Source organism: Pleurodeles waltl, chromosome 1_2 (genome assembly GCF_031143425.1).
Source record: "Pleurodeles waltl isolate 20211129_DDA chromosome 1_2, aPleWal1.hap1.20221129, whole genome shotgun sequence".
Taxonomy (NCBI): domain Eukaryota; kingdom Metazoa; phylum Chordata; class Amphibia; order Caudata; family Salamandridae; genus Pleurodeles; species Pleurodeles waltl.
Window position 1 is genome coordinate 596,242,460 of NC_090437.1, and position 12,130 is coordinate 596,254,589.

At 43.4% G+C, this 12,130-nt stretch overlaps 1 protein-coding gene across 1 annotated transcript in view; it reads left to right on the forward strand.

Moving 5' to 3' along the window:
• NAA15 (N-alpha-acetyltransferase 15, NatA auxiliary subunit) overlaps positions 1-12,130 on the forward strand; it is a 761,793-nt gene that overhangs the window by 185,638 nt on the left and 564,025 nt on the right. Inside the window, exon 2 of the mRNA XM_069242270.1 lies at positions 5,822-5,906. Coding sequence (XP_069098371.1) covers positions 5,822-5,906 — 85 coding nt within the window. The remainder of the gene's footprint in view (positions 1-5,821; positions 5,907-12,130) is intronic.

Genomic DNA, 12,130 nt, shown 5'->3' on the forward strand with positions numbered 1-12,130 from the left:
AGTTCCAAAGCCCCAAAACTCCTCAAAATAAACAGTGACTTACAAGTCACACAACCCCATCACATAACACCTGTGGGGGGGAGACTAAGCCAATTTTACAAACATTGGGAGGAAATAACAACAGACACTTGGGTCTTCGCAATTATCCAGCATGGTTATTGCATAAAATTTCTCAAATTCCCTCCAAACATCCCACCGAAAACACGCAGTATGTCAAAACAACATATAGACCTTTTAGGACTAGAAGTTCAAGCATTGCTACAAAAAGAAGCAATAGAATTAGTACGAAAACTACAGGTAAACACAGGAGTTTACTCACTGTACTTTCTAATACCCAAAAAGGACGGCAGTCTGAGACCAATACTAGATCTCAGAACACTAAATACCTACATCAAATCAGACCACTTTCACATGGTTACATTACAAGACGTAATCCCACTGCTCAAACAACAAGACTACATGACAACACTAGACCTAAAGGATGCGTATTTCCATATACCAATACATCCTTCACACAGAAAATAACTAAGGTTCGTATTCCAAGGAATACATTACCAATTCAAAGTGTTGCCATTCGGAATAACAACTGCGCCAAGAGTTTTTACAAAATGCCTGGCAGTAGTAGCTGCACATATCAGAAGGCAGCAAATACATGTGTTCCCGTACTTAGACGACTGGTTAATCAAAACCAACACGCTAAGACAGTGTTCACAGCACACAAAATATATCATACAAATCCTCCACAAACTAGGTTTATCAATCAACTACACAAAGTCACACCTTATGCCGTGTCAAACACAGCAATACTTAGGAGCAACAATCAACACAGCAAAAGGGATTGCCACTCCAAGTCCACAAAGGGTTCAAACATTTCACAATATAATACAGGCCATGTATCCAAAACAAAGGATACAAGTCAAAATGGTAATGAAATTGCTAGGCATGATGTCTTCATGCATAGCCATTGTCCCAAACGCAAGGTTGCACATGCGGCCCTTACAACAGTGCCTAGCATCACAATGGTCACAAGCACAGGGTCAGCTTCTAGATCTGGTGTTGATAGACCGCCAAACATACATCTCGCTTCTATGGTGGAACAGTATAAATTTAAACCAAGGGCGGCCTTTCCAAGACCCAGTGCCACAATACGTCATAATGACAGATGCTTCCATGACAGGGTGGGGAGCACACCTCAATCAACACAGCATCCAAGGACAATGGGACATACATCAAAGACAGTTTCACATAAATCACTTAGAACTGTTAGCGGTATTTCTAGCGCTGAAAGCATTTCAGCCCATAATAACCCAAAAATACATTCTAGTCAAAACAGACAACATGACAACAATGTATTACTTAAACAAACAGGGAGGGACGCACTCGATACAGTTGTGTCTCCTTACACAAAAAATATGGCATTGGGCGATTCACAACCACATTCGCCTAATAGCACAATTTATTCCAGGGATTCAGAACCAGTTAGCAGACAATCTCTCTCGGGATCACCAACAAATCCACGAATGGGAGATTCACCCCCAAATACTAAAAACTTACTTTCAAATTTGGGGAACACCTCAAATAGATCTATTTGCAACAAAGGAAAACTCAAAATGCCAAAACTTCGCATCCAGGTACCCACAGGATCAATCCCAAGGCAATGCTCTATGGATGAACTGGTCAGGGATATTTGCGTACGCTTTTCCCCCTCTCCCGCACCTTCCATATCTAGTAAACCGGTTGAGTCAAAACAAACTCAAACTCATACTAATAGCACCAACATGGGCAAGGCAACCTTGGTACACAACATTACTAGACCTTTCAGTAGTACCTCATGTCAAACTACCCAACAGACCAGATCTGTTAACACAACACAAACAACAGATCAGACATCCAAATCCAGCATCTCTGAATCTAGCAATTTGGCTCCTGAAATCCTAGAATTCGGACACTTAGACCTCACACAAGAATGTATGGAGGTCATAAGACAAGCTAGGAAACCTACCACTAGACACTGCTATGCAAATAAGTGGAAAAGATTTGTTTATTACTGCCAAAATAATCAAATCCAGCCATTACACGCATCTCCAAAAGATATAGTAGGATATTTACTACATTTACAAAAATCAAATCTAGCTTTCTCTTCCATAAAGATACATCTTACCGCAATATCAGCTTACCTGCAAATTACTCATTCAACTTCATTATTTAGAATATCAGTCATAAAAGCGTTTATGGAAGGCCTAAAGAGAATTATATCACCAAGAACACCACCTGTTCCTTCATGGAACCTCAATATTGTCTTAACACGACTCATGGGTCCACCATTTGAACCCATGCATTCTTGTGAAATGCAATACTTAACGTGGAAAGTTGCGTTTTTAATTGCCATCACATCTCTAAGAAGAGTGAGTGAAATTCAAGCTTTTACCATACAAGAACCATTTATTCAAATACACAGAAATAAAATAGTCCTACGAACAAATCCAAAATTTTTACCAAAGGTAATCTCACCGTTCCACTTGAATCAAACGGTAGAATTACCAGTGTTCTTCCCACAGCCAGATTCTATAGCTGAAAGAGCACTACATACATTAGACATCAAAAGAGCGCTAATGTACTACATTGACAGAACAAAACTAATTTGAAAAACAAAACAACTATTTATTGCTTTTCAAAAACCTCATACAGGAAATCCAATTTCAAAACAAGGCATTGCTAGATGGATAGTTAAGTGCATTGAAACCTGCTATATTAAAGCAAAGAGAGAGCTGCCTATTACACCAAAGGCACACTCAACCAGAAAGAAAGGTGCTACCATGGCCTGTCTAGGAAATATTCCAATGAACGAAATATGTAAGGCAGCAACATGGTCTACGCCTCATACATTTACCAAGCACTACTGTGTGGATGTGTTAACTGCACAACAGGCCACAGTAGGTCAAGCTGTACTAAGAACATTATTTCAAACAACTTCAACTCCTACAGGCTGAACCACCGCTTTTGGGGAGATAACTGCTTACTAGTCTATGCACAGCATGTGTATCTGCAGCTACACATGCCATCGAACGGAAAATGTCACTTACCCAGTGTACATCTGTTCGTGGCATTAGTCGCTGCAGATTCACATGCGCCCACCCGTGTCCCCGGCAGCCTGTAGCCGTTTAGAAGTAGATCTTGAACATTTGTACATTGGTAAATATATTACTTTAAGCTTCATTATGTACATACGTATTCACTCCATTGCATGGGCACTATTACTAGCATACCTCACCCTCTGCGGGGAAAACAATCTAAGATGGAGTCGACGCCCATGCGCAATGGAGTCGAAATGGGAGGAGTCCTTCGGTCTCGTGACTCGAAAAGACTTCTTCGAAGAAAAACAACTTGTAACACTCCTAGCCCAACACCAGATGGTGGACTGTGCACAGCATGTGAATCTGCAGCGACTAATGCCACGAACAGATGTACACTGGGTAAGTGACATTTTCCATATATATATATATATATATTTGTGTGTGTGTATATATATATTTGTGTGTGTGTATATATATATTTGTGTGTGTGTATATATATATTTGTGTGTGTGTATATATATATATTTGTGTGTGTGTGTGTATATATATATATTTGTGTGTGTGTGTGTATATATATATATTTGTGTGTGTGTGTGTGTATATATATATTTGTGTGTGTGTGTGTATATATATATATTTGTGTGTGTGTGTGTGTGTATATATATATATTTGTGTGTGTGTGTGTGTGTGTATATGTGTATATATATTAGTGTGTGTGTGTATATATGCTCCACAGAGCAGAAAATATTAATGAACATCTGATGGCCACCCACACACAAATGTGTGTGTGTGTGTATATATATATATATATATATATATATATACACACACACACATATTTGTGTGTGGGTGGCCATCAGATGTTCATTAATATTTTCTGCTCTGTGGAGGTGAGAATGGTCTTCCTCTACTTCTTGAGCTTTATAATGTTGCACTGTTTTGAAGAAAACAATCTCTAGAAATTGTGATTTGGCATTGAGGCAAGTACCTTATTCACAGATCAAACCTGAAAATTCTGGAAGGCAGGAAATAAACCCACACAACTCTTCTCTTCATACTCGCTCAGTGATGGAGCCACTACTTTGTAACAGGCCAGAATCAGTGCATTGCTGGTTTGTCACTTATTGATCTTTTTTTTATGGCTGCCTGCCCTTTGCTTTGTTTTACTAATCTCAGTGCTTTGTCTGAAGACAAGTGTGTTAGCTTCATTCGTCTACTTCACCTACCTTTTTACCATCTCACTGAGGTTTTATGTATCTTGATGTACAAGTGTTATTCATTGGATTTATTTGGTGAAGCAGTAGAGAATTTGCCAAATTACATTTCTTTTTCACAACAGCTTTTGCTTCGTTGAAGAGGTTTTGCACTTCTAGCAGGTGGTAAAATTATACTCCTTGTTTCATCGAGGTTATCCGTAGCAGGTTGTGTGAACATGCAGTACCTTGCAGATTTCCATTAAATAAAATTGGCTACCATTTGTTCCCTAAACTAACAAACCCTTCAATATATTGAACCACAATAAGTAGGGTGTGAAGTTGCAAGGTATTTATTCAACCTAATCTATCAACAGACATACGCAACTGCCTTAATAGAACTTGCACCACAAGTACAATGACGGAGTTCTAGAAGCTAAAAGCATCACATTGGCCAAGTGACTAAGACAACATGCAGTGTTGGGAAGCATTCCTAGTTGCTGCAGTGGACATATGAGAAAAATGAGTCTGAATTACTTCACTGTTGGATGAGTCTAATATGTTGATGGAATTGAAGTAGATGCAGTATCCTGTACTGCTTCAGAGGTTCCAAAGCTATAGTGGAGTGAGTGAACAACTGCTACGGAAATTCAGTTTTGGGTCATGACTTGAGGGGGTGTCTGCATTTATCAACCTTCTCTAGTTAGACAATGTGGGACACTGCTGAAAGCACTGTAGTAGCGCACATCTGCATGTCACATCACTGTGTGTTTCTGTGTGTGCCAACCCTCAGTGCCTTTCTTTTACAAGTCTGGTTTTGCAAGTGCCGAATATGCAAGAAGAACAACTTGATAGTTTACCTTAAATAGGCATGCCTAAGTGATTCAGACCTCTGCTCTGCCTAGTGATTTGTGCCACTCTAATGGTCATTGGCCTCTCTCATTAACGTGCTCACTTCATGCTTATTTAATCAGTGCTAAAACATTCTATGGCTTGTCAGTTTTCCTTAAGGAGTTATCTAGTGCAGCCATGCTAGTGACATGGATATTTTACAGAGAAAGTACTTTGAATAACAGTCCATGAGAAGACATAGTTAGATCAAGCTACTCTTTTTCAGATAATTTGCTTTGTCTGACTTAAGCCAGAGTATGTATGACTTCTACAAATTTATACTGACATCTGTTTTTCTTAACAGGGAACAAGAATAGCTTGAGAAAGGACAATGTGTTTATCGTCGTTCTGCTTTAACTTTCAGCTCATAGGCTGCTCTATAATTGAATCACATATCCTCAGACTTTGGCTCAGCTTTGGACTTAGATCTTTATATCAGTTATGTGGTGGAACCGATTTCATGGTTGTGATATGGGCTGTGATGTTATCCCATGGATGTGTGAGGAATTCGAATAGCCTCAACATTTTGTATATAACATTTGTTTGCTGGTAGTAATAAAAATTAATTTCTTGATACCCATATATTAGCACTAAAGCATGCCTTCATTATTATTGTCGGTTTTATGACTTATTGATATTGATTTTTTTTTTCCCACTTCACAGCGTTGTTACGAACATAAGCAGTATCGAAATGGGCTCAAATTCTGCAAGCAAATCCTCTCCAATCCAAAGTTCGCTGAACATGGAGGTGAGCTTTCAACTTTTGTTTCCACTACAATCGACACTTATGAGACAGCTTCCCTTCATTTTGGCTTCTTTAACATGTATATTTTTTTTACTGTGGTGTCACTATTTTAATTATTTGTTGTTCTGCATTCTTTACTTGCGCTAACATTTACATACTCCTTCCAAAATCTTCAGATTACTTTTTGACCAGCGACCTTTTAGCCTGGCTGTAAATTTACTATTAGGTGTTCTTTTGTTATTTCTGGTTTGTAAATGTATATTTGTATAATACTGTTCTAGTTTCCCACTTTGAGATTAGTTTCATTTCTGAGGGAAACAGAAGACCATCCCTGCTAGGGTCCGTGGGGGGGTGGGGCGGGGGATGGCTCACGCTCACACTTTTTAGTTCAGATTTGGTCTTGTAAATTGGAGGAGACCTTTACATATTATCCTTTTGAGAACTGACCTTTATTACCTCTCTTAAAGATCTTGTCAGTTACCAAAGTGTTTCACTATAAATAGGTTTGCATTGGGGTGGATTGCATTGGGGTGGGGTGGATTGGATTGGGATGGACTGAACTGGGTTTGTTTGGATTAGGGTGGGTGGATTGTAGTGGGGTGGGTTGGACTGGCGCTTGGTGGATTGGATTAGAGAGCGGTGGCCTGGGATGGGCCGGTATGGATTGGAGTAGGTGGGAGTGGATTGGAATGGGCTGTATTGGCGTGGTAGGGGGTGGATTCGATTGGAGGGGATGGATTGGATTGGAGGGGATAGATTGGTTAGGGCTGGGTGGATTGGATTGGGTGGAATGGATTGGAGTGTGGTGGATTGCCTTGATGTGCTGGATTTGACCAAGATTGATTAAGGCAGGGTGGTGTAGACAGAGGGGTTTTATGATATGTTACACGGTTTGTAGAGCGCATGGATACCCTCGGGTTTCCCAGCGCTAATGGACCCTAACCACAGTAAGTACACAGGAGGAAAAGGCCAGATATAAAACAACCATGTTTTCAAAGCCTTCCGAAACTCAAGTTCATGATTCATCAGCCGAAGTTTAAGGGGCAACAGATTCCAGAGTTTGGCTCCTAAGAACGTGAGTGTAGACCCACCCCATCTGACTTTCTTTATTTTAAGTGTAGTTGCTAAAGCTACTGTGGCGGATCTCAAGTCTCTGTTCGGCATGTAAAAAGTGGCCAAATTCTTAAGGAGCGGGGGTCCTCTGTCATACCAAGATCTATGTATATGACAGAGGGCCTTGAATTTGATCCGTTGCTCTACCGGCAACCAGTGCAAGGAGGCTACCCCAGCTTGCACGGATGACCGTCTCGGGATGTTCAGCAGTAAACGAGCTGCAACATTTTGTACTCTTTGTAATTTCTTCTTCACATAAACTGGGGAGCCTAAGAAGAGGCCATTCCCATAGTCTAACCTTGATAGGATGACGGCCTGCACAATAAGTCTTCTTGCCAATGCCGGGTGGATGGCAAAGACCTTCCTAAGAAGTGTAAGTAAGCCAAAGCAAGTTGTTGATATGTGCCTAGCATGAATGTCTAATGTCAAGAGGGGATCCAAGCTAATCCCCAAAATCTTAATCTGCTTTTTTGGGAGGTGGGAACTCACTAAGTGCCAGAGGACAACTGCGAAGGATTCCAGTTCTAGGCTCTGGCCCCAAAATTATCAATTCAGTTTTCTCCTCATTTAGTTGCAATTTACTCTGGGTCATCCAGCTAGAGACCGCTTGCATGTGTGTGGATAATGCGACTCCTTCTGCGGTCTCTTCAGTAGAAAAAGAGACCACCAGTTGGGTGTCATCAGCATAGGACACCAACACTAGACCAAATGATTCTACCAGGGTAGCCAGTGGGGCTATATAAATGTTAACAGTGTCTGACTCAGGGCAGAGCCCTGAGGTACACCGCACCTACAGTGTAGTTTGTCTGATAGAAAAGATCGGTCAAGGACCTGAAAAGATCTGTCCTGTACGAAGGATATGAACCAAGCCAATGCCTGATTCCTAATTCCAATATTCTTCATTCTCTGGATCGGAACTTGGTGGTCTACAGTGTCAAATGTTGCACTCTGGTCCAGCATAATGATCACTGTAGTATGACCCTGGTCAACCCGCTTTCTGGCTTCTTCCATAACCGCAATTAATGCAGTTTCCATACTATGACCCGCTCTGAAACCCATCTGAGTGGGATGGAGCAGCATATTCTCTTCCAAAAAGGTGGAAAGTTGTAGATTGATATATTTATCCAAAATCTTGGCAGGGGTAGGCAGTAGGGAGATAGGTCTAAAATTCTTCAACACTGTAGGGTCAAGAGTGGATTTTTTTAGTAGCAGCTTCACTATAGCATGCTTCCATAGGCTATGTACTAGTCCTTTGGACAGTGAATCATTAAGTAGTTCTGTAAGCACAGGTATTATAGCTTCCGGCCCTTGAACAAGCATGCACGGAGGAGCCGGGTCCGAGGGGGATCTTGATTTGAGGGCACTCAAGAAAGCTAATACCTGAGCTTGCGAAAAAGGGGTAAAATGAGAAAGGCAGGCTATAATGTCAGCAGTAGGATTCTCCTCCTCAAGAGAAGGACTATATTCCCCAAAGGTAGCATAGATGTCCAAAATGTTTTGGTGGAAAAATTTAGCTAACATGTTACTATATTCTAAGGAGGCTTCTTTAGGGTTGTCTTCCACAGGAGTTTGAAGGATATCCTTTAGGACTTGAAAAACATCTTTAGGAGAACCTGCTGCCTCTTCTATTTTCTGCTGATAAACACTTTGTGCCACCTTAATCTCGGAGTGATATCTCCTCATAGCCCCTTTGTATGCTTCCCTGTATATTGGATCATAAAATTTTCTCCAAGTCCTTTCTAGTTTTTTACATCCTTTCTTTAGCAGAAGTAGTTGGGGTGTGAACCATGGAGCACTAGCCTTCCTACGCGGGCCAAATTTGTTTCCTCCGGGGAAGAACTTTGTCCAGGTTATCCGTAATCCAGTCATTGAAGGCCACAGCTTTGGGTTCCCCCTTGTCCATGAAACAAGACTTACGGGAAAACAAGGTAGCTAAAAAGTTATCTCTATTCAGTTTACCCCATGATCTCCCAACCTGTACAGGAGTCTTGGACCCCTTTTCCACTGTGTCCGTAACTAATTCAATAGGAATTAGAAAATGGTCGGACCAAGCCAGTGGAATAGGGGACATACATGTCAAGGCAGGTGTATTGCTAAATACTAAATCAATAGTATGACCCCTTTCATGGGTGGGGTCTTAACAAGTTGGGTCAAGCCCAATGTCTCCATGCCACCAAGTAGACGTCTTGAGCCTGATTGTTCAAAAGTCTCAGCATAAATAATAAAATCTCCAAAAATAGTAAAACTAGGTCTAGAACATATAAAATATGCAGTGCAATCTAAAACAGAATCTAGAAACTTCTCTGAGGGGCGTGTGGGGGGGGGGGGGGAGGGGCGATATAATAAAATCCCTGAAAAGGTATAACGGGTTTAAGAGCAAGAGAGAACAACATGCCTTCCACTTCCACTAACTGAAGGGGCTGGTAGGTAAGGTTAAGAAAGTCCCTGTAAATGACTGCAATTCCCCCTCCTCTGGTCGTCCCTCTGTCTAATATGGCAATTAGATATCCTGTAGATAATGCTAGGTTAATATCAGGGTCCGAACTTTCTTTCAGCCATGTTTCAGTTAGAAACAATGCTGTGGGAGAGGCCTCGGTAATAAATTAATGTCCAGTTTATGGGTGTCCAACGATCGGCAGTTTGGGTAAAGAAAGGAGGTGCGAGGTTTACACCCCACATCCACACAAACCCCCCTGGGATCAGATGTCCAATGGCAGACGGGGCAACGCCACGTGTCTGGCTTCTATACATGTAATACATTCTATCCTACCTAATGGTCTCAAGTCATACAACTCCTTGGAAGAGTAACGATAAGTAGGTAGTGCCTTTATTGATACAGATGAATCAGGGGGACAGGCCCTCAGTTCCGACCTGGCGCAGAAGGGCTTGCCTTTGGCGCGCCCGCTGCGCGCACGCTGCATCGCGGCTAATAAGGCCTGGGAACTAGAACTCGGTGATCTAGGAAAAACTAGACCGCTGACCCCTTCAAAATGGCTGCCGAAAGAGGGACAGCTGCTGCGGGGAAAATGGCAACCGCGAGCCAAAAAGACCATCCCAAATCGGGGTGTTGAAAAAAAACAAGTGGAGTGGATTGGCTAGAGAGGTGGGGTGGATTCGATAGGGGTGTGGTGAATTGGAGTTGGGCTGGGTGGATTGGCATAGGCTGGATTGGAGTAGTGGATTGTGGTAGATTAGACTGGAGTGGGTAGGTTGGCAGGACTGGGGTGGATATGGACTGGGGTGGATATGGACTGGGGTGGATATGGACTGGGGTGGATATGGACTGGGGTGGATATGGACTGGGGTGGATATGGACTGGGGTGGATATGGACTGGGGTGGATATGGACTGGGGTGGATATGGACTGGGGTGGATATGGACTGGGGTGGATATGGACTGGGGTGGATATGGGGTGGATATGGGGTGGATATGGGGTGGATATGGGGTGGATATGGGGTGGATATGGGGTGGATATGGGGTGGATATGGGGTGGATATGGGGTGGATTGGACTGGATTGGACTGGATTGGACTGGATGTGATGTGATGTGATGTGATGTGGGTTGGACTGGATGTGATGTGATGTGGGGTGGACTGGACTGGATGTGATGTGATGTGGGGTGGACTGGACTGGACTGGATGTGATGTGATGTGATGTGGGGTGGACTGGACTGGACTGGATGTGATGTGATGTGATGTGGGGTGGACTGGACTGGACTGGATGTGATGTGATGTGATGTGATGTGGGGTGGACTGGACTGGACTGGATGTGATGTGATGTGATGTGATGTGGGGTGGACTGGACTGGACTGGATGTGATGTGATGTGGGGTGGATTGGACTGGATGTGATGTGATGTGATGTGGGGTGGACTGGACTGGATGTGATGTGATGTGATGTGGGGTGGACTGGACTGGACTGGATGTGATGTGATGTGGGGTGGACTGGACTGGACTGGATGTGATGTGGGGTGGATTGGACTGGACTGGACTGGACTGGATGTGGGGTGGATTGGACTGGACTGGATGTGATGTGATGTGATGTGGGGTGGATTGGACTGGACTGGACTGGATGTGATGTGATGTGATGTGGGGTGGATTGGACTGGACTGGATGTGATGTGATGTGATGTGATGTGGGGTGGATTGGACGTGACGTGACGTGACGTGATGTGATGTGGGGTGGATTGGACTGGACTGGACTGGATGTGATGTGATGTGATGTGGGGTGGATTGGACTGGACTGGATGTGATGTGGGGTGGATTGGACTGGACTGGACTGGACTGGATGTGGGGTGAATTGGACTGGACTGGATGTGATGTGATGTGATGTGGGGTGGATTGGACTGGACTGGATGTGATGTGATGTGATGTGGGGTGGATTGGACTGGATGTGATGTGATGTGATGTGATGTGGGGTGGATTGGACGTGATGTGATGTGATGTGATGTGGGGTGGATTGGACGTGATGTGATGTGATGTGATGTGGGGTGGATTGGACGTGATGTGATGTGATGTGGGGTGGATTGGACGTGATGTGGGGTGGATTGGACGTGATGTGATGTGATGTGATGTGGGGTGGATTGGACGTGACGTGATGTGATGTGATGTGATGTGGGGTGGATTGGACGTGATGTGATGTGATGTGATGTGGGGTGGATTGGACGTGACGTGATGTGATGTGGGGTGGATTGGACTGGATGTGATGTGACGTGATGTGGGGTGGATTGGACTGGATGTGATGTGATGTGATGTGATGTGATGTGGGGTGGATTGGACTGGATGTGATGTGATGTGATGTGATGTGGGGTGGATTGGACTGGATGTGATGTGATGTGATGTGATGTGGGGTGGATTGGACTGGATGTGGGGTGGATTGGACGTGATGTGATGTGATGTGATGTGGGGTGGATTGGACGTGACGTGATGTGATGTGATGTGGGGTGGATTGGACGTGACGTGATGTGATGTGATGTGATGTGGGGTGGATTGGACGTGACGTGACGTGATGTGATGTGATGTGATGTGGGGTGGATTGGACGTGATGTGATGTGATGTGATGTGGGGTGGATTGGACGTGATGTGATGTGATGTGATGTGGGGTGGATTGGACTGGATGT